At 40.5% G+C, this 26,569-nt stretch overlaps 1 protein-coding gene across 2 annotated transcripts in view; it reads left to right on the top strand.

Moving 5' to 3' along the window:
* Positions 1-26,569, top strand: part of Dhx29 (DExH-box helicase 29) — a 52,090-nt gene that overhangs the window by 2,685 nt on the left and 22,836 nt on the right. Inside the window, exons 2-11 of one of the 2 annotated variants that reach the window (XM_041663498.1) lie at positions 6,455-6,528; positions 7,642-7,755; positions 9,144-9,273; positions 9,741-9,883; positions 10,837-10,965; positions 15,225-15,351; positions 17,146-17,304; positions 19,823-19,988; positions 20,417-20,540; positions 25,675-26,295. In XM_041663498.1, coding sequence (XP_041519432.1) covers positions 6,455-6,528; positions 7,642-7,755; positions 9,144-9,273; positions 9,741-9,883; positions 10,837-10,965; positions 15,225-15,351; positions 17,146-17,304; positions 19,823-19,988; positions 20,417-20,540; positions 25,675-26,295 — 1,787 coding nt within the window. The remainder of the gene's footprint in view (positions 1-6,454; positions 6,529-7,641; positions 7,756-9,143; positions 9,274-9,740; positions 9,884-10,836; positions 10,966-15,224; positions 15,352-17,145; positions 17,305-19,822; positions 19,989-20,416; positions 20,541-25,674; positions 26,296-26,569) is intronic. The other variant, XM_041663499.1, reaches the window with a different exon arrangement.

The following is a 26,569-nucleotide window of genomic DNA, read 5'->3' as shown; positions in this document are numbered from 1 at the left end:
GTTTATATCATTCTTTTTGATATTTAAGTCCTTCTTTACATAAGGAATTATACATTTTATATAACTTGCAAAATTATAGTATATAATGGGTATGTGTTAACATCTCTGAAATATCTAGCCCAATGATTTTTGTAATTTAAAAAAAAATCTTTGGATAAATGACAAGAAGACAGTCAGAGGCGTTATTAACACCAATAAATTGAAAGGGGGTTACTTCCAAATTTGCACAATTTACCAAGCAGACGCTTCGTGAAAGACAGAAAATAGTAACTTGGTAAAAACTGGATGAGACTTCTGTTTTGGTTTGGAAAAGGGGTGGCTCCCCCAATAAAACATTTAAGCTGAGATAAAGCAAACAGTTGTTAGAATTCCTGGAGACAGTAATGAGGCAGAGGAAACAAGAAGCTCAAAGCCCTGAAGGAACAAATGTGGTAGGCATAAGAAGAATGTGTGGTGGGAATGGAAAGGCACGTATTAAAATGAGGCAGGCTAGAAACCAAATATGAGTGAGTACATCCCGTGTTCCTCTTTTTGGGTCTCAGGACCGCGAGGGGTACACCCACACACTGAGACAATGGGGATGTTCTATCGGGAACTCACCAAGGCCAGCTGGCCTGGGTCTGAAAAAGCCTGGGATAAAACCGGACTTGCTGAACATAGCAGACAATGAGGACTACTGAGAACTCAAGAACAATGGCAATGGGTTTTTGATCCTACTGCACGTACTGGCTTTGGGGGAGCCTAGGCAGTTTGGACGCTCACCTTACTAGACCTGGATGGAGGTGGGTGGTCCTTGGACTTCCCACAGGGCAGGGAACCCTGATTGCTCTTCGAGCTGATGAGGGAGGGGGCTTGATCGGGGGAGGGGAGGGAAATGGGAGGCGGTGGCGGGGAGGAGGCAGAAATCCTTAATAAATAAATAAATTTAAAATAAAATAAAATAAAATGAGGCAGGCACCTGGGAAGGGGCTAGACAAAGTCCAGCTGGGAGTGAGCACTGGTGGTAGTCCTGAATAGTGAGGAGACTAACTGCTTTGCATTCTTAGCTGACTGGGTCCAAAGTGCTGGCATCTGTGCACGTTCTCCTAGGTCCTAACAATTTCAGTTGTCTTTTTCATTGAACCCTCTTAGCACTTGCGATTTTCTGGCCACAGCTGATTCTGGTATTCATTTGCTTACATTACTCCCCCACGATATGAGCCCCATGAGGATAGGTGCTGAATTTTTTTTTTTTTTTACCACCAGAGTCCGTGTTTGAATGTTTGGCTGATGAAAAGGAAATTAGAGCTAACTCAAATGTTTTGGTGATAAGGGAGACATTAGCATGGTTGTGGATATGAAAAATAACACAATTTAAGAGGAACAGGCTTCAAGAAAGTCTTAGACAGTATGGAAGTGACTCTGTTTATTTCTTCTTTAATCGGTTGAATCACTTTGAAGATGCTGTGTGATACATGGTTACATGACCTTTTGGTTATAAATTTGGAATTTATTATACTTTTGTTTTAGAGATAGATGCTGCATACTGACACCCTTCTAGTTAGATTTCTATTAATTTCTACCATCTGAAATAAGTGATAAGGAAAATAGCTGTCATAAATCTTAAGCAGATGGCTCAGAGGTTAAGAGCATTGCCTGCTCTTCCAAAGGTCCTGAGTTCAATTCCCAGCAACCACATGGTGGCTCACAACCATCTGTAATGGGGTCTGGTGCCCTCTTCTGGCCTGCAGGCATATGCACAGACAGAATATTGTATACATAATAAATAAATAAATATTTTTAAAAAAAGAATGGAAACCAACTTTATTCATTGGCTATTTACTTAGAATTATTTTTATTGTATTTTGTCGTTGTTTGTTTTCTGTTTCTGTTTTGTTTTGATTTTGGTACAGGGTTTCTCTGTGTAGCCCTGGCTTTCCTTGACCTCTGTAGATCAAGCGGGCCTCAAATTCAGATCTGCCTGCCTCTGCCACTGGAATTAAAGGTGTGTGCCACCACCACCCATCTTGACTTAGAATTTTTTTTTTTTTTTTTTTTTTGGTTTTCTCGAGACAGGGTTTCTCTGTAGCTTTGGTGCCTGTCCTGGAACTAGCTCTTGTAGAAGTAGAGTTACTAATTTAGCAAGCATTTAAATAGCTACTTTCTCCTTCACGTTTTCCTGGAGAATGGGTTAGAAACGTACCGGAAGCTGGTACTTGACATTTTGGAAATCGGCAACAAATAGGGGAGGAGAGGAATGAGCCACCAATGGGAAAATTGGAGCAAGGGGGCGGGGGTGGGGAGCAGGATGGCTCAAATTTAAAGCCTGGTGGCCTGAGTCCCCTGAGTCTGATCCCTGGAACCATGAGGTGAGAGAGAACTGGCCCTTGGAAGTTGTCTTCTGACTTCCCCTGATGTTCTCTCTCTCTCTCTCTTTCTCTCTCTCTCTCTCTCTCTCTCTCACACACACACACACACACACACTAATATAAATACAGGTAATGAATTTTTTTTTAAATTTATACTAAGCAGTTTTATACAAGCAGCTATTCACAATGTGCAGCTAATCATCCCACATATATTTACGGCTACTCAGTTATAACAGCTTTCAGATGTTGAAAAACATCCATAGTAGTAAAAACATCCCATAGTTCCTTGTAGAACAAAATGTGAAATGAAATATGTCACTTGAAACAGGGAGAATTCAATACAGAGTAATACTTCAGTACAGTACAAGCTGAAGGTTTTAGAAAGCAAATGACTTGTTGTGAGCCATTTTACTTGACATATTTTGCATTTATCACTTCTATAAACATTTTAATTATTATACTTTAAAGCAGAGCATTTCCCTATCAGTACAAATGACTTTCAGCAAACTACCTCTAGGTTACAATATTATAGTATGTGATTAACGTTGAAATTTATAGCCGCTGGCTTTGAGGGTGCTTTGATGGGATGGCCATCTGAAGCTCACCACACATTCTTTGTGTAGAATACTTGGTTTTGGGTTTTTGAGGTTTTTTTTTCATTTTCATTTTTTTGAGACAGAAGAGGTTTCTCTGTGTAACAGTCCTGGCTACTCTGGAACTTTCTTTGTAGACCAGGCTGGCCTTGAACTCACAGAGATCCACCTGCCTCTGCCTCCTGAGTGCTGGGATTAAAGATGTGCATCACCACTGCCCAGCTAAGATACTTGCTTTTTGTGTTAACACTAGTTTTGAATTTTAGGAATACCTAATATTTCAGAAAATGACTTTAAAGTCCTTGTAGCCTTTCCTTTTAGAAGCAGACCAGTATAATTCGAAAGACTTTTTAAAACAAAAGCATTTTTCTAGTCTGTCAATTGAGTTTCCAAACAGAATAAGCATCCCAAAGTCCAAGAAACCACTGTTTATTAAACAATCTGTCTAGGTGGGGCAGAAAAATATTTTTATGTTCTCAGACCTTAACATATGGCTTACAATGTTATATATGTACCAAAGTAATTTTTTTCTGCAGTGAGGAAAAAAAAAGAAAATTAGGATTTTCTAGTTAATTAATTAATCCTAAAATTAGGATTTTTCTTGGGAAATTGGAGGAAAAGAAAACCTATGAGTTTTCAGCACCCCATTAATAGTGCATTAATAGATATAACAATGCATCATAAAAGACTTTGAGTTTATATTATTGTACTTTGTAATGTGCCAGGAATTGGGTTTTCATTAGGATGAACTTGAAAATGAGAACTGCTAGTATCTCTCTGGTAAGACTTATTTCCTCTGCCCCGTATGAAAATGCTCTCCTCGGGTCCCAGTTTCCTCCCAGTGGATGCCTCTCTGTCCCCTCATGGTCTTCCGGGAAGTCAGCTTTTTCTTATTTATACTGGAACTTGGAAAGGAAAGCAAGGAAGTAAGACAAGTGAAAGTTTAGGTGAAAGGTTCTGGGGACAAGTGGGAATTTGCTTCACTGTGTTCAGTTTGCCAAATTCAAACAACCCAACAGTGTTCGTACAGGGCTTTACAGTCTCAGCCCTGAGGAAACCATAACTTTTTTCACGGTATAGGCTTGGTTATTTATTTATTTATTTATTTGAAGACAAGGCCATACTTGATAATATTCTGGGGCTATTGCTATAAAGCAGTGGCTCTCAGAAGTGTGCTCGGGAAGGCCCGAGGAACTCCTGACACTTCTGGGGACAGCTCTGGTGGTAAAACTGTCGTTGGAAGAATCCCAGACTCATGAGTTGTACAGTGTAGTTTTCTGGAGTCTGCATGGTACAGATTAGACCCATTAGACAGTGCAAAACCAGGTGGTACAGAACAAACGGGTGTGTTCCCAAATACTTGTGCTGAAACTCTAGTGCCCAGGTCAGCTGTGTTTGAGTAAGGCCAGTAAGGAAGTGATTACAGCCAATAATACTGGAGGGTGGGATCTGTTCAGTGACTTAGTGTCCTCTTAAGAAGGCCTCTGGAGAGCAGTCTTTCTCTAGGTATGCACACATGAAGAACCATGTGAGCACACAGCAAGGTGACGGCCTCCTGCATAACAGAACAAGAGACACCAGAATAAACCCATCCTTCTGGCACCCGGATCTTACCATTACCGGCTCTAGACGGAGAAATACATTTCTTGAGTAAGCCTCTCAGAAGTATTTATTAGTTTGTCATGGCTGTCCAAGCAGATTAAAACTCCAACTATGTGAGAATTTTACAGAAGGCCATGTGTGTGCACAGGAACAAAGAAAGAGCTTCTCAGAGCATGGAAATATATTTTGTTTGTTTTGGAAACTATGTTTTACTAAAGTTTTGTTTACATTAACATACAGTCTTATTTTAATGACTAATAAATAAAATTTACTTTTTAATTTATGTAATGATGAGTCAATCGTTATAATCCATGTATATAAAAATATACTTGAATCCTCAATAATTTTTAAGAAGAAAGAAGACTTTAACCAGACCTGTTGGTAGAGGCCTGTAATTCCTGCTCCTCAGGAGGCTGAGGCGGGAGGCTTACAAGTTCAAGGCCACCCTGAACTACAACACAAGTTAAATGTTAGGCTGAACCAGTTAGTGAAAACCTTTCTCAAAACCTAAGAAGGGGTTGGCTCAGTAGGTACAGCTGAGTTTGGTCATCAGCCCCCATGTAGTGGGTGGACAGCCTAGCTCCTGCAGGTGTTCTCTCACCGCTGCACACAGACTGTGTACATTCCCGGGCACACGCACCCTGGTGGGAAGGCATGGCAGCAGGCAGGAAAGCCTGGAAGTAGGAGCAGGAAGCTGCTCTCATGTTCGTCAACACATGGGAAGCAAAGAGCAAGAACAAGAGGGGTGAGACTGTACGACCTCAGCGTCCACCCGCAGCTACGTGCTTCTTCCAACAAGGGTTCATATCCCAGAACTTCCCCAACAGCACTGCCATCTGAGAAATAAGTGTTCAGACCACCACAGTGGGTTGTCAGAACAGCACAAACTGTGAAGTTTGGAGGGTAGATGTTAGTTACATCTAACATGATACAGGGGGAAATACAGGGAGGAGCTGGAGGAGGGAAATGGGGGTATGTATATGATCATACATTGTATACATGTATGAAATTCTCAGTTTAAATATATGGCTTAAATCCTTGAGAGGGAACTCTCAAGGTTTGATTTTGGACTTTGGAGCAGAAAGGACAGATTTCCCTTATGTGTAGGCATCAAGTGTGGTGACTTCTTATGACAGCCCTTAGAAGCTAGTGCAACAGCCCTGGGCTAAGGCCAAGATGGAAAGATGACTCCTTCTCCAGTCTGTCTCCTCACTCAGCATCCCACCACATTCAGGGAAGAGTTATTTTCTCAGCAGATTTGACCGTCTTCTAGAAACCCCCAAGTCATCCCAGCTAGATGTCAAGAGTAAGAACATCTGATCTGGGCGGCTGTGGTGCACACCTTTAATTCCAGCTGTGGGGGGGGGGGGGGCAGACTGAGCTCTGAATTTGAGCCCAGTCTGGTCTACAGATTGAGTGAAAACAATCAGGGTGATATCAAAAAACAAACAAACAAAAAAGCAACAAAGGATAAGAACACCTGATTAAGAAATTTGAAGATAGGCTGGGTGGTGGTACCACGTCTTTAATCCCAGCCCTCTGGAGGCAGACGTTGGAAGATCTCTGTGAGTTTGAGGCCAGCCTGGTCTACAGAGTGAGTTCCAGGGCAGCCAAGGCTGATACACAGAGAAACCCTGTCTCAAGAAAAGAAAGAAAGAAAGAAAAGTGAAGATGAAGATATTTGACCCCAAATATATATAGACATTTGAATTTTAGGCAAAACTAGTTTCCTTTGAGGAATGCTAATTGGTAAAGTAGTTTTGAAATTTTTGAGGGGTTGAATTCTTGGTGAAGTGGGGGGAAAGAGCTAAAATCAGAGGTTTACTCTTTAGCGCCCTTAAGAGGAAAGTTAATGGCATATTGAATATTAATCATTAAATTCCCTGACAATTTGTTGTCTATTATATACAGGTCCAAAAATTTATAGTTTCAATTCTGCAAATGATTCCGGAGGTTCTGCAAATCTGGACAAATCTATTTTGAAAGTGAGTAAGCAAGATTTTCCTTCATTTCCTGAAGCATTAAAGACGTTAAAGACAAACTTGTCAGCAGTTAAGAGTGCTTGCTGCTCTTGCAGAGGACCCAGCATGTTTTCTCGCACTTATGCTGAACTGCTCACAGCTGCCTGCGCCTCCAATGGGGGGTGGGGGAGGCAGCACCACCTTCTGGCCTCTGCAAGCACCCATACACACACACACACACACACACACACACACACACACACACACACCTTAATAAATCTCTTTTAAAGTTACATCCTCAAATAAGAAGAAAATTATGGGATGTTTAATTTTTTTTATGAATAATATCCTGTCTCCCAGGTAGATGTCAGACATGTGTTGAGAGCTCCCGAGAAGTCTGGATAAAGCTTTCTTTGGCCCCGCCTGATGTCTTTCATAATTTACAAGTCAACATCTTAGTGGTGATATTAGCATTTAATGTATCTTCTTAAAGCATTATCATGCTGGATTATAGCTTTCTATTCTCCCAGACTAGATGAAATTTCTGAGGTGTGTTTGTGCTCACTAGAAAACATTTAGTTAAGTAATAAAGGGAAGCTATTTTTGTGGATAAAATACTTGCTTATTTTTTCAGTTAAAAATACCTAAACAACAGGTAAATGGCTAGTGCAAACATAGGAAACAAACAGGGAGCCAAAGACTTTATAACCTCTCATTACCCAGTAGATGAGCTTACTTTGACTTGGCACATCCTCTGTAGTGTGGTCGTCTGTGATGCTGTTTGCTTGGGCTCCTTCATCTGGACAGGATTCTAGTTCAGTGTGGCATTGCTCTGTAATCCTCACCCTGGCTACCCAAGAGTGACGAGTGACCTAAGACATAAACCTGGGAGGCTCTATAAGAGGGTTTTCCCCCGTGCCATATGTGATAATATTTTCCAGACTCCAGTTGGAATATGACCATGTTGTAGCAATGCAGTCAAATCCGTGGCGATCCAAAAAATAAAGCTATTTGCTATATCTTCTTTTAGCTAAAATTTGGGCTCTGTTGGAAGGAATATAAGAAAACCATATGATTTGCCAATAATATTTTGATAATTTGGTTTCTAATTACTGTAAATATTCTTGACCTCAACAGGTGGTGATCAATAATAAACTAGAGCAAAGAATTATTGGCGTGATTAATGAGCATAAGAAACAAAATAATGACAAGGGAATGATTTCTGGAAGACTTTCTGCCAAAAAATTACAGGTATTCACCACCACTTCCTTCCTTCCTCCCTCCCTCCTTCCCTCCCTCTCTTCCTCCCTCCCTTTCTCCCTCCCTTTCTCTTTCTCTTTTTTTGTTTCTTTGTTTTTCAAGACAGAGTTTCTCTGTGTGTCACCCTGACTGTCCTAGAGCTCACTCTGTAGACTAGACAGCCTTAAACTCATAGAGATCCAACTGCCTCTTCCTCCCAAGTGTTGGGATTAAAAGTGTGCGTCACCACTGCCCAGCTGATTTTTCTTTTCTTTGAAGCAGGATGCCTCTGTAGCCTAGGCTGTCAATACCTGACTTACTGGGGCTATTTTCCTCCTTCTAGAGGTAGGCATTTGTTGGGGATACTTTAGAGACAGCCCTAGATGTAAAAGTGAATCTTTTAAACTTCCATTGGGATCACATGTAGATGGCTTCTAACTGCAAGCAGGGAGAGAATTGTCTCTGATACAAGTGCAGACACTGAAATGGTGATATACACAGTAAGTTATATATCCGAGCTACGTCATTGAGTGCCTGCATGTTACACTCTGCCCTGCATTTTGCTTACATGCCATGACATGTTAGTCCTACAAAGCTGATGCATTTGATCTTTTCAAAGGAAAGACTTGAGACTTGGAAAGATGCCACATTATGGCATAAAGTTATTGATTAGTAAGTATCTGAATAAGCTTGAAACCAGTTCTGCTTAACTTTTTAAATATAATGGTAGAGAGGTATAATTAAATACTTTATACAGAGATATGTTTGTTAAAACACTAAAGAAAATCTTAGGAATTCACATAGAAAAATGTGTACTTAAATTAAGATATATCTAACTATTAAAATTATTAAGGAAGGGTTCATTTCTACTAAGTAGACATAAGTCAGACACATGTTGAGAGCTTATGAGAAATTAAGAAAAGGCTGAATAAGGAAGTTCCTAATAATCTGTCGGGCTTGGTGGCCCATGCCTTTGATCCCAGTACTTGGGAGGCAGAGGCAGGCAGGTCTCTGTGAGTTCAAGGCCAGCCTTGTCTACAGAACACATTCCAGGATGTCCAGGCCTACATAGAGAAACCCTGTCTTAGAAAAACAAACAAACAAAAAACCCTGTAGTTCCCAAATTTTTATTATAATGAGCGCATTTAACTTTAACTACCAGGTTAAACTACCTTCCCAACCTCCCTCCCTTTCTCTTTCCCTCTTTTTGGGAGTGCTAGGGGTTGAGCCCAGAGTTTTTAACATGTTAAGAAAACACTCTCCCACTGAGCATTCCACAATAACATATTCTTGAAATTACAGAGTATCCATTTTTGATTTTTAAATTAATGAGAAAATTAAATTAGGAATTAAAAACAAAGATCAAATTAGCAAATGTAACTTATATTTCTCTTTGATAGGATTTATACATGGCTTTACAAGCATTTTCCTTTAAGACTAAGGATATTGAAGATGCTATGACCAATACACTCTTGCATGGAGGTGACCTTCATTCTGCCTTGGATTGGCTCTGCTTAAATCTTTCAGATGGTAAACAGTATTGTCATTAATTATTTCCTTGTCTAAAACAGACTTTGTCTTTGGTTTGGGTTTTTTGATTTGGTTAAAAAGTGGGTGTGTCCTTGCGTAAATAATAGCAAAAGGATATAGTTGTAATCTTTGGTAGGGACCTAAGGTACAGATAGCCTTTGTAATTGATGGTGGATACAGACACAAAGCCAACAAGTGAGGTAGGTTAAAATCTTTTTAAAGAAAATTTCAGCGTTTAACTAGTGTGGTGAAATAAATAGCAGCTAAAGGTGGGCCAGATGTCACCTGATGAGGGCACATGCTTCTAATTTGACACGGAAAAGCTGATTTTTCCTACGATCTCTCTTAGGAGGTGAGGGAAGAATGGAATTAGATGCTCTAAATCTTGATGGGGTTAATGTGTATACTAAGTATTTGTGGTTTGGTGTATGATATGTATATCTATCTTCAACACATTTTGATTTAAGATGCACTTCCTGAGGGATTCAGTCAAGAATTTGAAGAGCAACAGCCAAAAAGTAGGCCAAAATTCCAGTCTCCACAGATACAGGCTACTCTTTCACCCCCACTGCAGATGGAAACCAGAAAACAGGAAGAGCCTAAGGTTAAGGTAATTGAAGAATTAAATATTTAGGGGGTTGGAGAGGTGGCTCAGTGGTTAAGAGTACTTGCTGCTCTTTTAGGTGACCTGAGTTTGCTTCCCAGCAACCATATCAGGCAGTTCATAGCTGCCTATAACTCCAGCTCTAGAGAATCTGATGCTCTTCTGGCATCCACAGGCACCAACACACATGTACACTCACACACATGTACACATTTAAAAAATTCCTTTTATTTAAAATAAAACTTTAGGCTATAATTCTATCATTCGTAAGGCAGAGGCAAAAGGATCACTAGGATAAGGATAACTTGGCTATGATGTAAGACTCTGTCAACAAAGAGAGAGTATCTTTGTTAGGGTTTAACTCTTTATACACATTCTTATTAAGCCTCTGCTTTAGTCATGCTTGATAATGTATTGGTTGAAGCAAGTCATGTGACGAAACCCAAAGTCTCTACATGACAGCATGAATCCTGGGACTCTGGGAGGTGTAGTTCATTATGGCATTTCTCTTAAGTACTCTATGTATCATCAAATGCCTTGGGAAACCATGCTTTCAGCAACAACACTAGCTTCAAGGGTGCTGTCTAATTCTTTTCTCACTCTGTAAAGTAGCGCACTTAGATAGAAACAAGAAGGCTAGCATACTCTTCTCGTTGATTTGTTTAGTATTCGGTGGGAACTGGCTACATATCTGAGGCTGAGCTAAAACTCACAGTCCTCCTGCCTCAGCCTCCCTGGCACTGGGATTATAAGCAAATGAGTAATCATATTCCTTGTCTTTTGTAAGGTTATACTTCTTTAAAAATGTTTAGCTTGTTTGTCTTTTGCATATTAAATAACATGACTTTTGCAATTTTTCTGTCTGCTGTTTTTGTAGTATGAAGAACTTATAAAATCAGCTTAATAGTTGGGCAACTTTCTCTAACTCAGTCTTTCAGACATATGTTTTCTCTTTTCAGCCAAAAAAGGAAGAAAAAAATATGGAGATAAATATGAAAGAGTGGATTTTGAGATATGCTGAGCAACAAAATGAAGAGGAAAAGAACGAGAGTTCTCCAAGCTTAGATGATGAAGAGAAGTTTGACCCTGTGAGTAGAAGCCTGGATCCGGCCTCTAGTGTCCTGTGCACTGCCAGGCACAGTGCTGACCCTTATTTACTCTTTGTTTCTCTCACTTTTGAATTGGACAGACAGCTCTCAGGAGCAATGTAAAAACTAAATAGAATAACATACAGGTAAAATGTTGGCACATGGTAACTAGTAAGTGTTAATTACATTTCTCCTATGTTTAAAGAGGTAAACATAATATTTTAATACTACTATTATGTGTAAATAGTATGTTAAATTCTTTGAGTAATAGAAGAAAGGCAAAGTATATTCCTGTATAGAGGAAGACAGCAGTTGGGAAAGAAAAATAGGTATCTTAAGAAAAAAATAAAAGGATGAGGCTGAATGTGTTAATTGGCTTTGAGAATTAATTGACCATAACAACAACAGTGAAGGGGATCAATTTAAAATATTAAAAATATTTATTATGGCTCCCAGCTTCAGAGGTTTTAGTCCACGATCATTGGGCTGCATGCATCAATTTGGGGCCTGTAATAAGGCAGGTAATGTCATGTTGGCAGTGCCGGTAGAAGAGCTGTTCACCTCACCGTGCATAGGAAGCAAAAGAGCCTGTAGTCTGAGTTTCCCCTTGGAGGGCACACTCCTGTTCATGTAATGTCCAACAGGCCCCATTTCCTACAGTGCTACCAGAGGCTAGCAACTAAGACTTTAGCATATGGGCCTTAAGGACACACTTAAGATCCAAAACATTAACAGTGAAAAGGCAAAGCTATATCTGTAATTATATGAAGAACTTAAAAGCAAATACCTCACAAATAGTATGAATGGACAATAAACATGTTAAAATAATTCAGTGTTACTAGTCACAAAAATAAAAATACCATTTGATTGATTAAAAGATACCATTATGGTTGATTAAAATTTAAAGATCAGTAATACCAAGTCTAAGGGAGGATGTGGAGAGTAGTGGGATTTGTTGACCCTTTGTCGCTGAGTTAAACACATTGACTGTTGATAAATTCTCAGGTAAGGTAAACAATATCTACTTGCACCTTCCTAAGTCTTTTCTTAGTTAGCTTTCTATTTCTGTGATAAACACCATGACCTCAAACAACTTGGGGAAGAAAGGGTCTATTCTAGTTTACAGTCCATCATGAAGAACAGTCAAGGCAGGAACTCAACTTGGGCAGGAAACTGAAGGTAGGAACTGAAGCAGAAACCATGGAGGAACACTCCTCATGGCTTGTTCAACCTGCCTTCTTATATAACCCATGACCTGCCCATGGATGGCACTGTCCCCAGTGGGCTGAGGCCTTCCACGTCAATCATTAATAGGGGAAAAAAAACCTACAGACTTGTAGAGAGGTAATCTGATGGAATATTTTCTCAGTTGAGGTCCCTTTCCTAGATGACTCTAGCTTGTGTCAAGTTGGCAGAAAACCAACCAGATTTCATTTCTTCCAAAATTCACCAATGATTTTATTGGTCTTCCCTATAGACCGTGAGTGAGGAGATACAGGAAGGAACATGGGTGACCCTAAAGCAGCCATGCTGGGTTGTCTACACCTACAGGGATGGCGGTTCCCATGTGTCTGAGTAGATGCAGTACCCTTCCTTAGTATTCCCATCCTACCTACTCTAGCATCTCCACTAAACCTGGAGACCACATGAAATTTGAGCCAAATTGCATGCAAATAACTGGGAGAAGTGACTGGAATGCCATTTCAGGGTCCAATGACCCAGCAATTTTGTATACAGATACTGACTTAAGAAAAATGAGAAGTTTGTATACAATCTTTAATAGCCACTTTATCACAGTAGCCAAATACTGCAGGCAGCCCTGTCTGACCTAGGCAAATGGGTAAAGAAATCATGGTAAACAGAGTTACAAAGTAGTATGTGTTATATGATGGATCCTTTTGGGTTTTTTCTATTTTTTTTTTAAATATTTATTTATTTATTTATTTACTTATTTATTGTGTATACAATATTCTGCCTGTGTGTTTGCTTGAAGGCCAGAAGAGGGCATCAGTTCTCATTACAGATGGTTGTGAGCCACCATGTGGTTGCTGGGAATTGAACTCAGGACCTTTGGAAGAGCAGGCAATGCTCTTAACCTCTGAGCCATCTCTCCAGCCCCCCTAGGGATACTTTAGAGCCCTTCCCTACCTTGTTAGGTGTCGGACTTGGCTTGTGGACTGAGATCAGAAAGGGGACAGCTGTTCCAAAGCAAGAGACAGCAGAAATCAGCAGTTTCTCAGATATGAAGGCTCAAGAACATTTCTTCAAAGAAAACATACAAATGGTCAATAAGCCATGAAAAGATATTCCACATTTATTAATTTCTAAAGAAGTAAAAATCAAAACCATGGCAAGATTCCTTCTGACTCGTTGAGATAACCAATTCCAAAACACACACATAAAAAGAAAAAAAAATTGCTGGAACGGTGGGGATAGGAACCGTGTGTACTGGTGGCAGAATGTAAAATGCAGCTATTGTGGAAAATAGTTTGACAGTTCTTTAGAAAATTGAAAATAGAATTGCCATGTGTTAGGGTTCTCGAAAGGAACAGAACTCACTCTCTCCCTCTCTCTCTCTCTCTCTCTCTTTCTCTCTCTCTCTCTCTCTCTCTCTCTCTCTCTCTCTCTCTGTGTGTGTGTGTGTGTGTGTGTGTGTGTGTGTGTGTGTGTGTGTGTCTGTGTTTAAAGGGAATTTATTAAGCTAGCTTACAGGATGTGGTCCAGGTAGTCCAGCGATGGCAGTCTCATGACAGAAAGTTGAAAACCTGGTAATTATTTGGTCCACTAAACTGCATGTCTCTGAAGTTCCAATCTGGTGCTGAAGTCTGGGGAGAATTCCTGCAGAACTGCTGATTTTCAGTCTGTGTTAGAATCCTGAAGGAGTTAGTTTAGTGCTGGTCATAGCAGCAGAGTGGACAGATCTGCCAGCAAGAATGAGGGTGAGCAGGCCAAAGGAAAGCTTCCTTCTTCCATGTCTTTTTCTCTGGGCCACCACCATATGCCCAGATTTAGGGTGGGTCTTCCTTCAGATAATCTGACTGAGAAAATCCCTCACAGGAGTGCCCAGAAGCTTGGGTTTAGTTCATTTCAGATGTCAAATCGGGCCAGGTGATGGTGGCGCATGCCTTTAATCCCAGCACTCGGGAGACAGAGGCAGGCGGATCTCTGTGAGTTCGAGACCAGCCTGGTCTACAGAGCTAGTTCCAGGACAGGCTCCAAAGCCACAGAGAAACCCTGTCTCGGAAAAAAAAAAAAAAAAAAAAAAAAAAAAAAACAGATGTCAAATCGGCAACCAAGATTAGTCATCACGTTGTATGTCCCAACAATTCCACTTCTAAGTATATACTTAAAGCCTTAATTAGGGTCAGGGTCTAGGAAAACGTATCTGTATGTCATGTTTACAGCAATAGCTAGAATGTAGAAGCCATCTAATATCAACCAAAGCGTAAGTCAGTAAATAAATAATGTGTATACAGAATCAAAGGACATTCCTGGCACACAGGATATCTTTGATGGATCTTTACAACATTATGCTAGTAAGCTAAGCCAATCACAAAAGTCAGACTCTTATATGACCATAAAGATGAAGAGTAGAACACTGTTTTCCAGGGGCTGATGGAGAAAGTGGAGTGCTTACTGAGTATAGTGTTCACTTCTACAGCATACAGAGTTAGCCGTCTTGTGGTTGAGGTGGCTGCCAATGACGTGAATGTTTTACAGCACTGAAGAGGAAAAAAAGGCAAGATGCATAAGTAGAAGGATGGTGGCATCAGTGTCTTATAGAGGACAGTGGAAAGAATTATTGTGAATGGGTGGATTTGAGGCAGTAGCTAGGCCTCCTTCTGTTACTCTACCTTGGTGTGTCTACACACAGAATGGCCCCAGCAATTGGTAGTTGTGCTTACTGAGCTGTGTTTTCCTGTGGTGATAAGCACTATATATCACAGCAGCACCCTCGTGTGCCTCATCTCTGCCACAGGCTGTGTGCTATCATCTGCTGCCGCTTATTACCCTAGGAGAAAGGTCGTCTTCGGGCTTGAACTTTCTGCTCTCTAGCTTTTGCTACAGAGTCACAACCTTGTGTTTTCTCAGTTTTCCTCCACCCTTTTATGTCTCTTACATTTGTCTTGTTTTTCTCTGAGAAATTCTAGAAAGTGATTTGCTAGTCTAAACTTCGTAAGTTCTGACACAAAGTAGTGGTCTCAGATAAACTGTTCTTAGACTTTTTTATTTTCTCTTCATTATTTTACTTGGAAAAGAATCAAAGGTACTTGAACCTTTCAGCCAAACTTCTGGACGCAAAGGAGCAAGCAGCATCCTTTAAACTGGAAAAAAACAAACACGGCCAGAAAGAGGCTCAAGAGAAAATACGAAAGTTACAAAGAGGTGAGCACTTTCGAACTTTTACTTGTGGAAATGTAATTGTGTGCCTGTAGTTTGCTGACTGTTTAGACTTAAGATTGTTTAACTTTGCCTATAACAAGCCAAATGATAAATACTGTTGAGTTTGTGATGGACTTTACAATCTGTTACAACCTCCCAAGTATTACAACATAAAGGAGTAGCATCTGGTTAAAAATGTGTTGTAACCAAACTTTATTTGTGGACAGTAACCTATATACTTCATATCATTTTCAAGACACCAAGTGCTATTTTTTGTGTATGTTGGTATATTCATGTGTGTGCTAATGCACTTGCCCCCATGTGCACATGTGGAAGCCAAGCACCAATAACAGGCATCATCCTCTCCCCACCTTATTTTGTTGTTCTTTCCTTCCTTCCTTCCTTTCTTTCTTTCTTTCTTTCTTTCTTTCTTTCTTTCATTCATTCTTTCTTCTGTGTGTGTGTGTTAGACAGAGTCTCTCTTTGTAGCTCCAACTGTTTTAGACAGTCTCTCTTTGTAGCTTCAACTGTCCTGGAACTCTATGTAGACCAGACCAGTCTGGCCTCAGACTTAGAAAAATCTGCCTGTTTCTGCCTCCCAAGTACTGGGATTAAAGGCATGTGCCACCACTGCCTGGCTCCACCTTATTTTGGGGGACATGATCTCTTACTAGAGCTGGCACTCTGTTTTCTCCAAACTGACTAGCAGCAAGCCCCTGGGATCCGCCTGTCTCCCTGCACTGCTCCCAAGCTCTAGGGTTGCACATGTACACTGTTACAACTGGCTTTTGTGTGGGCACTGGGAATCTGAGCTCAGATCCCTTCATCCACTGAGCTGTCCCCCAACCCTTCTTTTATTTTTATAATCATTGTAAAATGTAAACACTTTCTAGCTCACAGGGCATACAGCAATAGACAGTGGGAGGATTTTGCTATAGGTCATAGTCTGCTGATCCTAGGGGTGTGTGTATATATTATAAAATGCTATTTCCATTCAAGAAATGTAAATGTGATCTTATATGTACTTTTTTCTAATGAAGGTAGTAATTTTTTAATCTATTGTACTTACTAATTCTTTTTAGTATACATTATGGAATATTGACCCAGTGCCATTCTGTTAACAGAGGTTTCTGTCCCACCTGATCATCCAGTCCCAAAGAAACACACAGAGGTCCACATTAATTAAAACTGATTGGTCTAGTAGCTCAGGCTTCTTATTAACTCTTGTAACTTATATTAGCTCATAATTCTTGTCTGTGCTAGCCACATGGCTTGGTACCTTTTTCCTCGAGGCAGTCACATCTTGCTTCCTCTATAGCTGGGTAATGACTGCAGACTGAAACTTTCCTCTTCCCATAATTCTTGTTGCCCTGCCTATACTTCCTGCCTGGCTACTGGCCAATCAGTGTTTATTAAACAAGCACAAGAAACACATCTTTACGGGGAAGAACCATTGTCCCACAGCAATAGAAATTAATAAATTGCACTTAACTTTTAGCATGGATTCCAAGTAGGAATTAAGTACCTTTTTTTTGGGGGGGGGGGGGGTTTAAGGCAGGGTTTCTCTGTACCTTTGGAGTCTGTCCTGGAACTAGTTCTTATAGGCCAGGCTGGCCTTGAGCTCACAGAGATCCATGTGCCTCTGCCTCCCGAGTGCTAGGATTAAAAGCGTGCACCACCACTGCCTGGGAAGTAACTAGTTTTAAAAGGAAAAGAAGACATGCTGTTTTAAAATTATATTTGCATAATACAAAGCATAAAAAGCAAATATATGAAACTAAACTTTTTTATTGGTAGAAATGGAAACTTTAGAAGACCATCCAATATTCAACCCAGCCATAAAGATTTCACATCAACAAAATGAAAGAAAAAAGCCTCCTCCAGCCACAGAAGGTGAAGGTGCTCTAAACTTGAATTTATTTGAAAAATCTGCAGCTGCCACTGAAGAAGAGAAAGGTAAAACTTAGGGGAACATGACTGTTACATTGCATTTTGGCATACTACTTAAACTGACAGTAAAATTACACTTTCATAGATGTTGTATAAAAGTAATAACAATTATGATGGCCATGTGTAACATTTTGTCATTACAAAGACACTGGCTAAGACCCATCTCTCTATAGTTCATCCTCCAAACTTGACAGCTAGATTTTAATTGTAAACTTGACACTGCCTAGAATCATGTGTGTGTTGTATGTGGGTTTGTACATGAGTGCCAAGGAGGCCACAAGAGGATATTGGATGCCCTAGAACTGTACTTACAAACAGTTGCGAGCTGCTCCACATGGGTGCTGGGAACCAAACTCACGGCCTCTGCAAAAGTGGTATATGCCCTTAGCCATAGTGAGCTATCTTTCCAGTCCCTGAAAAGCAGTCTTTATCAGATTGGTCTTTGGGCATGTCTGTGAGTGGTTATCTCCATTGATAATTGATGTAGAAGGACCCAGTCTACTGTGAGGGGCACCATTCTCTGGCAGGTGGTCATTGGCTATGTAAGCAGGCTACTTAAGTGTGAACCAGAAGGTGATCCAGCAAGCATTCCCCAAACTTGTCTTAAGTCAGTGTTTTCTAATAACAGCAGAAAGCAAACTAGGACTTGGTTTTTCTGAGAAATGTGAATGTGAGTTTATGTAAATGCAGGTTCTTATTTTAAACCTTTTAATTTGTTGCTTCTGTTTTTTTTAATCTTGGGAATCAAACCCAGGGTCTTGCACATGCAAGCAAGTGCTATGTAGTGGAGCTGTGTTCCCTGCTCCTCCAGTGAAAAACCTTCAGTGGCATCAGTGACAAGTCCAGGGCCTTTCATGGCATTTGAGCTTTCGCATCTTGATTCACTTGTATCTTTCCACTCTTTTCCCAGTGCTCTAGCCACTTCATTCCTTATATTTGTTTTCAACAGCTCCATTCCTTTTCAGCTTGCTAGCCCCTAAAGCCTAGGCACAAATCAAACAATACTGTTTCTTTGACTCGCTAAGTCCTCCATGACCCTAAGAGGTGAGTGATCATACACATCTGTGCATTGCTGCACACACTGGTCATATTCTCTGTGCATTCATCAGATTATAGCACAGCTCACTCCTATATTAAATGATAGACTTTTTTAAATTATTTACTTATTTAGTAATATTTATTGACTCATTGTTATGCAATGAAAAGGAGTTGATATAAGCAAAATAACCCAATCTCTTTCCTTTCATTTGTGCAACATAATTATGGAATGTGAGCACGGATAAATTGTATATTTTTAAATCATGATTTGTGCTTTCGGAGAATACAGGGTTTTAATAATAGAAATAGTAGGGCTGGAGAGATGCCTCAGCAGCTAAGAGCACACACTATTCTTGCAGAGCTAAGTTCAGCTCCCAGCACCCACTTTTGGTTGCTGTAACTCTGGCTCCAGGGGATCTGACATCCTCTTCCGGATGTCCGTACTCATGTGAACATACCCACACAGGGACACACACAAATACAGATGTAATTTAAAGTATAACAGTAGAGCAGAAGGGTCTGATTGAACTGGAGCCACCTTGCTGGTCATATTAGCCATGAGGGTAATATGATAGTCTGACAGATAATCAGGTGTTAGCTTGATGGCAAAGAGTAAAGAAGAGAGATAAAGAGTTAAAAATCTTAAGGTAAAAGTGTGTTTAGAGTGTCACTATTTGACAGATTTTCTGTGGTGGAGATATACTATATTTGTGTTATTTGATATGGTAGTTAATAACGAAACATGAATATGAGCACTTAAGATATGGCTAGTGTACCTAAGAATTTGAAATGGTAATTGATTTCTAACCACAAGGCTGGTAGCTACTTGGCCAGGAATACTTTGAACATTTAAAGAATTGCCTGAGGGCCAGTGTAATCACAGCATTTGGAAAAAACAGCATATAATATATTGGCAAGGGTGGACCACAGAAACCCTTTGGGATAGTTATCAAGAATGAGTACTTAATTTTAGATGTGCCAGGAAGCCACTGAAGGCGGTGTTGATGGCAATGGCCTTGATAAGTAGAGAAATGGTATGTGACATTATTTTCATTCAGTAAGTACATGGAGAGAATTTTACCAGTTGTTGTTCAGTAAATATGAACATGCCTAAGGTCCTCGAGGTCAGCCAGGTGTGATGGTGCACACCTCAGATCCCAACACTTCTTGGGAAGAAGACAAAGAGGATCAGGAGTTCAAGATCATCCTTGACTACAAAGCAAGTTTCAGGTCTTCCTGGGCCATGTGAGACCCTGTCTCAAAACCACCACCAGCACCACCAACAACAACAAAAGATTTGAGATGTTCTGTGGTTCAATCCATGAAGAGAATTGCATCACCGAGAGAAGAACAACTTTTTTCTTCCTCCATCACCTGTTCTCTTCAGAAATGCTGTTCCCAAAAGGGAGAGCACATTGACCACTCCACAGAGAATTTATATTGCTGTTACCATTTTTAAAGAACAAGTCTTTGCCTTCCATTTAAGGTAAAAAGAAAGAACCTCATGATGTAAGAAATTTTGACTACACTGCTCGAAGCTGGACTGGAAAATCTCCCAAACAGTTTCTAATCGATTGGGTCAGGAAGAATCTTCCCAAGAGTCCAAATCCTTCCTTTGAGAAAGTTCCAGTAGGTAGATACTGGAAATGTAGGTATGTTTTTCTGGTTAACTGAATGAACTTTTAGAAAACTGTGAAATGAAAATCTTTTTGTTTCTTGTAAATTATGTAAACATTTAGAAATGTCAGGCTTGGTGGTTCATGCTTGTAATCCCAGCGCTTAGGAGGCTGAAGCAGGAGTTCCAAGCTGGCCTGGGCTACAGACTGACTTCAAATCTAGTCTGGCCCATAGAATAAGACCTTATCTCAAAACAAAACACAAATCAAGTAAGCATTTAAGAAACTCTTAATTCCTTATTTCCTATTCATATTGCTTATAAGTCATTATCTGATACAGTGCCTTCCATGGAAATACATAACTGTTGTAAGTTTAAATTTGATGTTAATGGATTTCTGACTTTTTGATCTGACCTCATCAATTTTTTTTAAAGGTTTTATTGTTATTTTTTACTTTGTTTTAGGGTAAGGGTTGTCAAGTCTGAAGACGATGTTCTGGTCGTCTGCCCTACAATCTTAACGGAGGATGGCATGCAAGCTCAGCACCTGGGGGCTACATTAGCCCTTTACCGTCTGGTGAAAGGGCAGGTGGGTCCCTTTAGATGCTTTAGAAATCATGAAATGATGGCCATGCAAGTTGAGCGTCCCTGTGTAGTAAGAGCTGCGGGCCTCTTCCGCAGCCCAGCTCCCGCACGGCTAGCTTTACACCAGAAATAACAACACACAAATTGTATTCATTTAAACACTGCTTGGCCCACTAGCTCTAGCCTCTTACGGGCTAATTCTCATATTTTGCCTAACCCATTTCTAATAATCTGCATAGCACCACTAGGTGCGCTTACTGGGAAAGATTCAGCATGTCTGACCTGGCGGCTTGCTCCATCGCATCTGCTTCAGAGAGCAGAGCTATCGCGTCTGCCTGAGAGAGGGGAGCATGGCGTCTCTGAGCTCACTTCCTCTTCCTCCCAGCATTCTGTTCTGTTTACTCCTCCCACCTATGTTTTAACCTATCAGGGCCAAGCAGTTTCTTTATTGCTTCACCAGTGAAATCAACAGATTGATATATGACACTCCCACATCACTTCCCCTTTTTCTGTTTAAACAAAAAAAAAAAGGGAAGGCTTTAACTTTAACATAGCAAAATTACATAAAACAAAACAGTTATCGAGTAAAAGTTATAATATTTACATCTATTTTATCTTTTTTCATAACTAAGGAAAACTATAACTATCTATATATTCTTTAACTCCATCAAAGACTCCAGAAGGATATAATATTACCAAGCAAACAAGAAATCCAAAACTCTAGAAATGACAGAGACATCTCACTGCCTGGACAGTCACCCAAAGTTTCTCTGTACTGTTGGGGCATCCATCTTCAGCCTTCAGGCCCATGGTATCCAGCAGACATTTCCATGAAGCAGGAAAATTCAAAGTCAGTTCAGTCACTATCTGTTGTGTCCTGCAAAATGTCTTGCAGACTCCTTCATGAATTAGGAACCCCGAAAGACCATCTCACCTTTAGGCAAGTTCAGTAGTCCTCTCTCTGCGGGTTTTCTGTGTCCAGTTTATACAATAGTCCAGGCAAGAGCAATTTCTTGCCCAAATGGCTATCAAACTCCGTAAGGAGCCTCTAGGATGCCCATCTTCCTCTCAAAGTAGATTGGTACTGCCAGGAGCAGACGTGTCTCATTGTCACGAAAAACCCTAAGTTATTAAAACATTTAAGATGCCATATTCTATAATCTTTGAAAAATATGAAGAATGCCTAACAAAAATATATCTATGTACATCTAGAAAATCTTAACTAACATAACTACAAACTTGACTATTATGATTATTTATTAACAACCTATATACATTACATTTTAAGTGAACTACACAATCACAATACCTTAATCAAGATCAGAAATACATAAACATAACAAAAATTGACCTTAAATCTCTGTCAATAAAGCAAAATCTATACTAATGCAAATTATTCATATCTATATCATATTCCCCCCTTTAAATGTAAAAGAACATTTATAAACCATATTTGGGAACATGGGTGCAGTTTTTTCTCTCCAAACTGCTTCCTGCTGAATGGGGGCGTCGTTAATTAGGTCTTTCATGGTATAACCTGTGTGCTAGTTTCATCTCAGTTGGCAGTTGAACGAAGCAATTTTCTGAAGATGTTCACAGCAACCCTTCAGGAGGGCGTGGTCCATCATACCATATCGGAATAGAAGCAATCCACAGACTCTCACTCTCTGTGAAAACAAAATAAGAGACTCCTTTCCAAAGCATCATGTCCTTAGATCCAAATTTCAAAGTCAAGGCATTTTCAAAGTATCTATGTTGAATTAGTTCAGCAGCATTTATAAACAAATATCTTTTAGCAGCTGTTGCTCCTTCCTCAGCATTCAAACGATTCAAACAGAGCAAAATTCTCAGAATTCTCTGTGTATTTTCCATCTTTGTGTGCTTTATTTTAACCTCTATTTTGTTTATTTTTACCTTTTTTTTTTGTTGTTTTTTGAGACAGGTTCTCTGTATCTTTGACCTGGAATAACTCTGTGGACCAGGCTGTCCTTGAACTCTCAGAGACCCCTCTGTCTCTGCCTCCCAGGCATTGGGATTAAAGGCATGTGCTACCACACCTTGAAGTCACAGAGGTCAATCTCCCTCTGCCTTCCAAGTGTTGGGGTTAAAGGTGTGTCCTACCACACCCAACTACTCTCTTTTTTTTTTATTTTAAGAACTTCAACTTTTAGCCTGCATATATTTTTAACACACAGTAAACCATTTAGAAATTTTCTTTGTCTTTGAATCTCTCTGTAACTGTATATCTCTCTTTTTCTGACCATACAAGCCTTTAAATTACTGAGCAATATGGGTCGGATTAAAGCCATGGCTTTGGCAGCTAGATCCAGCCCATTCCTTAGCTTTCCAGCCTCATGGCTGAGGTACTGGCTGTAGCCATGTTTACTGCCACAACTCTATGGCATTTCAAGGTCCCTGCCAGCAAGTAAGTTGCAGCATTATGTCCACAGACAACACTCAAGTCCTCTCTCTGTAGTTGGCCCTCCTGCCTCAAACAGTCAGAGTTTGCCCTGGCAGGATGGCCCAGAAAGCCGGCATTTTTAAATGGCGCAGCTTTTTTCCTGTTATGGCTGAAAACCGAAAAGCATGCGTTCAGCTTTTCGTCAACACCGCTTAAGTGTTTCATGGCAGGACCTCTTAATGAGCTGCAAGCTTTGCAGCTAAAGCTGAGTCAGGAAGCCTCTCTTAGATGAGAGCACTTGCTTGCCTCTGGCAAGCAGAGTAGACCCGAAAAATTGTTGCTACCATGTCGGGCGCCATTCTGTAGTAATAGGAGCTGCGGGGCTGCGTCCCCAGCACCCTGGCCGCCTGCTAGCTTATGCCTCGAAATAATTACACGGACACTGTATTCTTTTAAACACTGCTTGGCCCATTAGCTCTAGCCCTTACTGGATAATTCTGATATCCCGATCAACCCATCTCTAATAATCTGTGTAGCATCAGTCTTACCGGGAAAGATTCTAGCCTATGTCCATCCTGGGTCGGAGCTTCATCGATCGTGTCTGCCTCAGAGAACAGAGCTATGGCGTCTGCCCGGGAGAGGGGAACATGGCGTCTCTGAGCTCACTTTCTCTTCCTCCCAGCATTCTGTTCTGTTTACTCCACCCACCTATGTTCTAACCTATCAGGGCAAACAGTTTCTTTATTTAATTAACCAGTGACCTTCCTCCATCATCCCTGATTCAAAACTCACAATCTAAAAGACTCTAAAACCCAAATCCTTTTCAGCACAGACATGACGTGACACTAGAAAATTCTGCACCAAGAAACTTTCTTTTGTGAATGAAATTATTAGAAGTATGGCATAAAATTACTTTCAGACTCTCTGGAAGGCATATATAAAACAAACAGAATTTGTGTTTAAACAGGTCTAGACCAAGTCTACTCCATGGCATGTCTACCAGTAAGTCTAAAATCCAAACTTATAGTTCCAAGTTTTGGGGATAAGAAATGCCCGTTCTACAATAAAATTATACCTTGAAACTCAATTTTTCAACTTAAAAATGCAGGCAAGTGGTTCCATTTTCAACTTTAGGTTATATTAACTATGTGCTTAGCGTTTAGAAAAAGGTTAAGTGCTGCTGAAGGAAGACGCTCTCTGAGCGAACACAGTGCTCATCTCAAAAGTTAGATTGCCAGCATTTCCTTTTCATAAAGAAGTGTTTCTCTGTCTTCGTGGGAAGTGCCTTACTGTGTGTTCTAGTGCTGTAAAGAGACACCACGGCCATGGCAAATCTTAGAAAAGAAAGCATCTGGGGGGCTGGAGAGGTTTGGTGGTTAAGAGTACTGGCTGCTCTTCCAGAGCTGATTCAGTTCCCAGCACCCACATGGCAACTCACAACTCTCTGTAACTACAGATAAGGGATCTGACACCCTTACACAGACAAAACACCAATGCACATCAAATAATAAAAAATAATTTTTTAAAAAAATCATTCAGTTAGGGTCTTGCTTACAGTTTCAGTGGGTTAGTCCATGATCATACTGGCAGGAAACATACAGACATAGCATTGGAGCAGTAGCTGAAAGCTTTCAATCCTGATCTGCAGGCAGAGAAAGACACACACACAGACTGGTGTGAGCTTTTGAAACCTCAAGTCCACTCCCAGTAACATGCTTCCTCTAATAAGGTCACAACTCTTCCAACAAAGCCACACTGCCTCATCCTTCCAAATAATCCCCACTAACAAAGGAGCAATCATTCAAACATGAGCCTGTGAGGCAATCTCATATAAACAACCACAGGAAATTAGCACTTAACTAGCCCCCTTGGGGTCTTTTCCAAGTTGTGCCAAAGTTCATGTCTTCTTTCTTGCATTTTGCAAAGTAAAGTATTATGGGCTATATATGCTTAGTAGAAATGACTATTGATATCACAGAGGTAGTTGGAGGTTCTTTGATGGCAGAGAAGTAGAACAACTGAAGGTTCCATTTGTGGTCATCCTTTTAAATATGCTTTATTTTATGTGCACATTTGTCTATGTGAGGGTGTCAGATTCCCTGGAACTGGAGTTATAGACAGTTGTGAGCTACCATGTGGGCTCTGGGAATTGAACCCGGATCCTCTGAAAAAGTAGCCAGTACTTTTAACCACTGAGCCGTCTCTCCAACCCTGGTGTTGTCCTTTGAAACACTTTGACTTATAGCACTATACTACTGCCAGACCCCATGGGGAGCTTTGTGTTCAAAATGCTCTGTGCTTCATCCACATATTATATAGTACACTGCAGGAATATTTAATGAACACTCCTTCTGTAGTTTACCAGACTAAAAGTCAGCATTTTCCAGGCACTCTGCAGAGACAAAAAGCAGAGCTCTTAACTCACTCCCACACAGACACAACCATTAGGTCAAGAAACACAGTTTGGGGGCTGAAGAGATGGCTCAGTGGTTAAGAAATCCCTGGTTCCATATGGCAGCTCACAACTGTCTATACCCTCACACTGATATACATGTGCATAAAATAAATAAATCTTTAAAACAAAAAAGAGACATGACTTGATAGCCTATGCAGGTGTCTCTTATGTTAATGACTTTAACGTTTACGGATAACGTTACATTTTAAGACTAGCCTGCGTTCCACTGAATTCTGATACCTAATCAGCAAAGTAAAGCATCGCTGTTGTTTCCCTTTCTAGTCTGTTCATCAGTTACTCCCTCCTACTTACCGAGATGTTTGGCTGGAGTGGAGTGATGAAGAAAAGAAAAAGGAAGAATTAAATAAAATGGAAACCAATAAACCGCGTGATCTCTTTATTGCCAAACTTTTGAGTAAGTTGAAGCAGCAGCAGCAGAAGCAGCAACAGCAGCAGCAGCAGCATCTGGAACATAAAAAAGAGAGCTCTGAAGACCCCGAAGAATCTTGGGAAAACTTAGTTTCTGATGAGGATCTTTCTGCACTGTCCTTGGAGTCAGCAAATGCAGATGACTTGGAACCTGTCAGGAACCTTTTCAGGAAGCTGCAAAGCACACCCAAGTATCAGAGACTTCTGAAGGAAAGGCAGCAGCTGCCTGTGTTCAAACACCGGGACTCAATTGTGGAAACTCTGAAGAGGCACCGGGTTGTGGTCGTGGCAGGTGAAACAGGGAGTGGCAAAAGTACTCAGGTCCCACATTTCCTGTTGGAGGACTTGCTTCTAAATGAGTGTGGAGCAAGGAAATGTAACATAGTCTGTACCCAGCCCCGAAGAATCTCAGCAGTGAGTTTAGCCACCAGGGTGTGTGATGAACTGGGCTGTGAGAATGGACCTGGAGGAAGGGTAAGGCTTGTTCTCTCCTCTCCACCTCTGCCAGTGCTGATCTGATGCTGCTTTGCTCTTGGGAACCTGTACAGGATCCTAGTTCTCGTCACTGAATACTCAAATATGTTACCATTCAAATATGTTATTCAAAGAGTAGGCACAATCAGATCTGTCTTGCGTACATCATAAATCTTTCCTGTGGATGTGTCCCTGAGCGGTTCCCTTCTTTTCAGTGAAGAGGGGGAAAGGAGGGTAGATACAAGATGCTAGGTTATTCAGAGAAGGAGAGAGC

The sequence above is a fragment of the Microtus oregoni genome, unplaced genomic scaffold, assembly GCF_018167655.1.
Source record: "Microtus oregoni isolate MIOR12 unplaced genomic scaffold, Mior012 000014F_ref0000157, whole genome shotgun sequence".
NCBI classification, from domain to species: Eukaryota; Metazoa; Chordata; class Mammalia; order Rodentia; family Cricetidae; genus Microtus; species Microtus oregoni.
The sequence above is the reverse complement of the archived record's forward strand: the minus strand, read 5'-3'. Positions and strand labels throughout refer to the sequence as shown.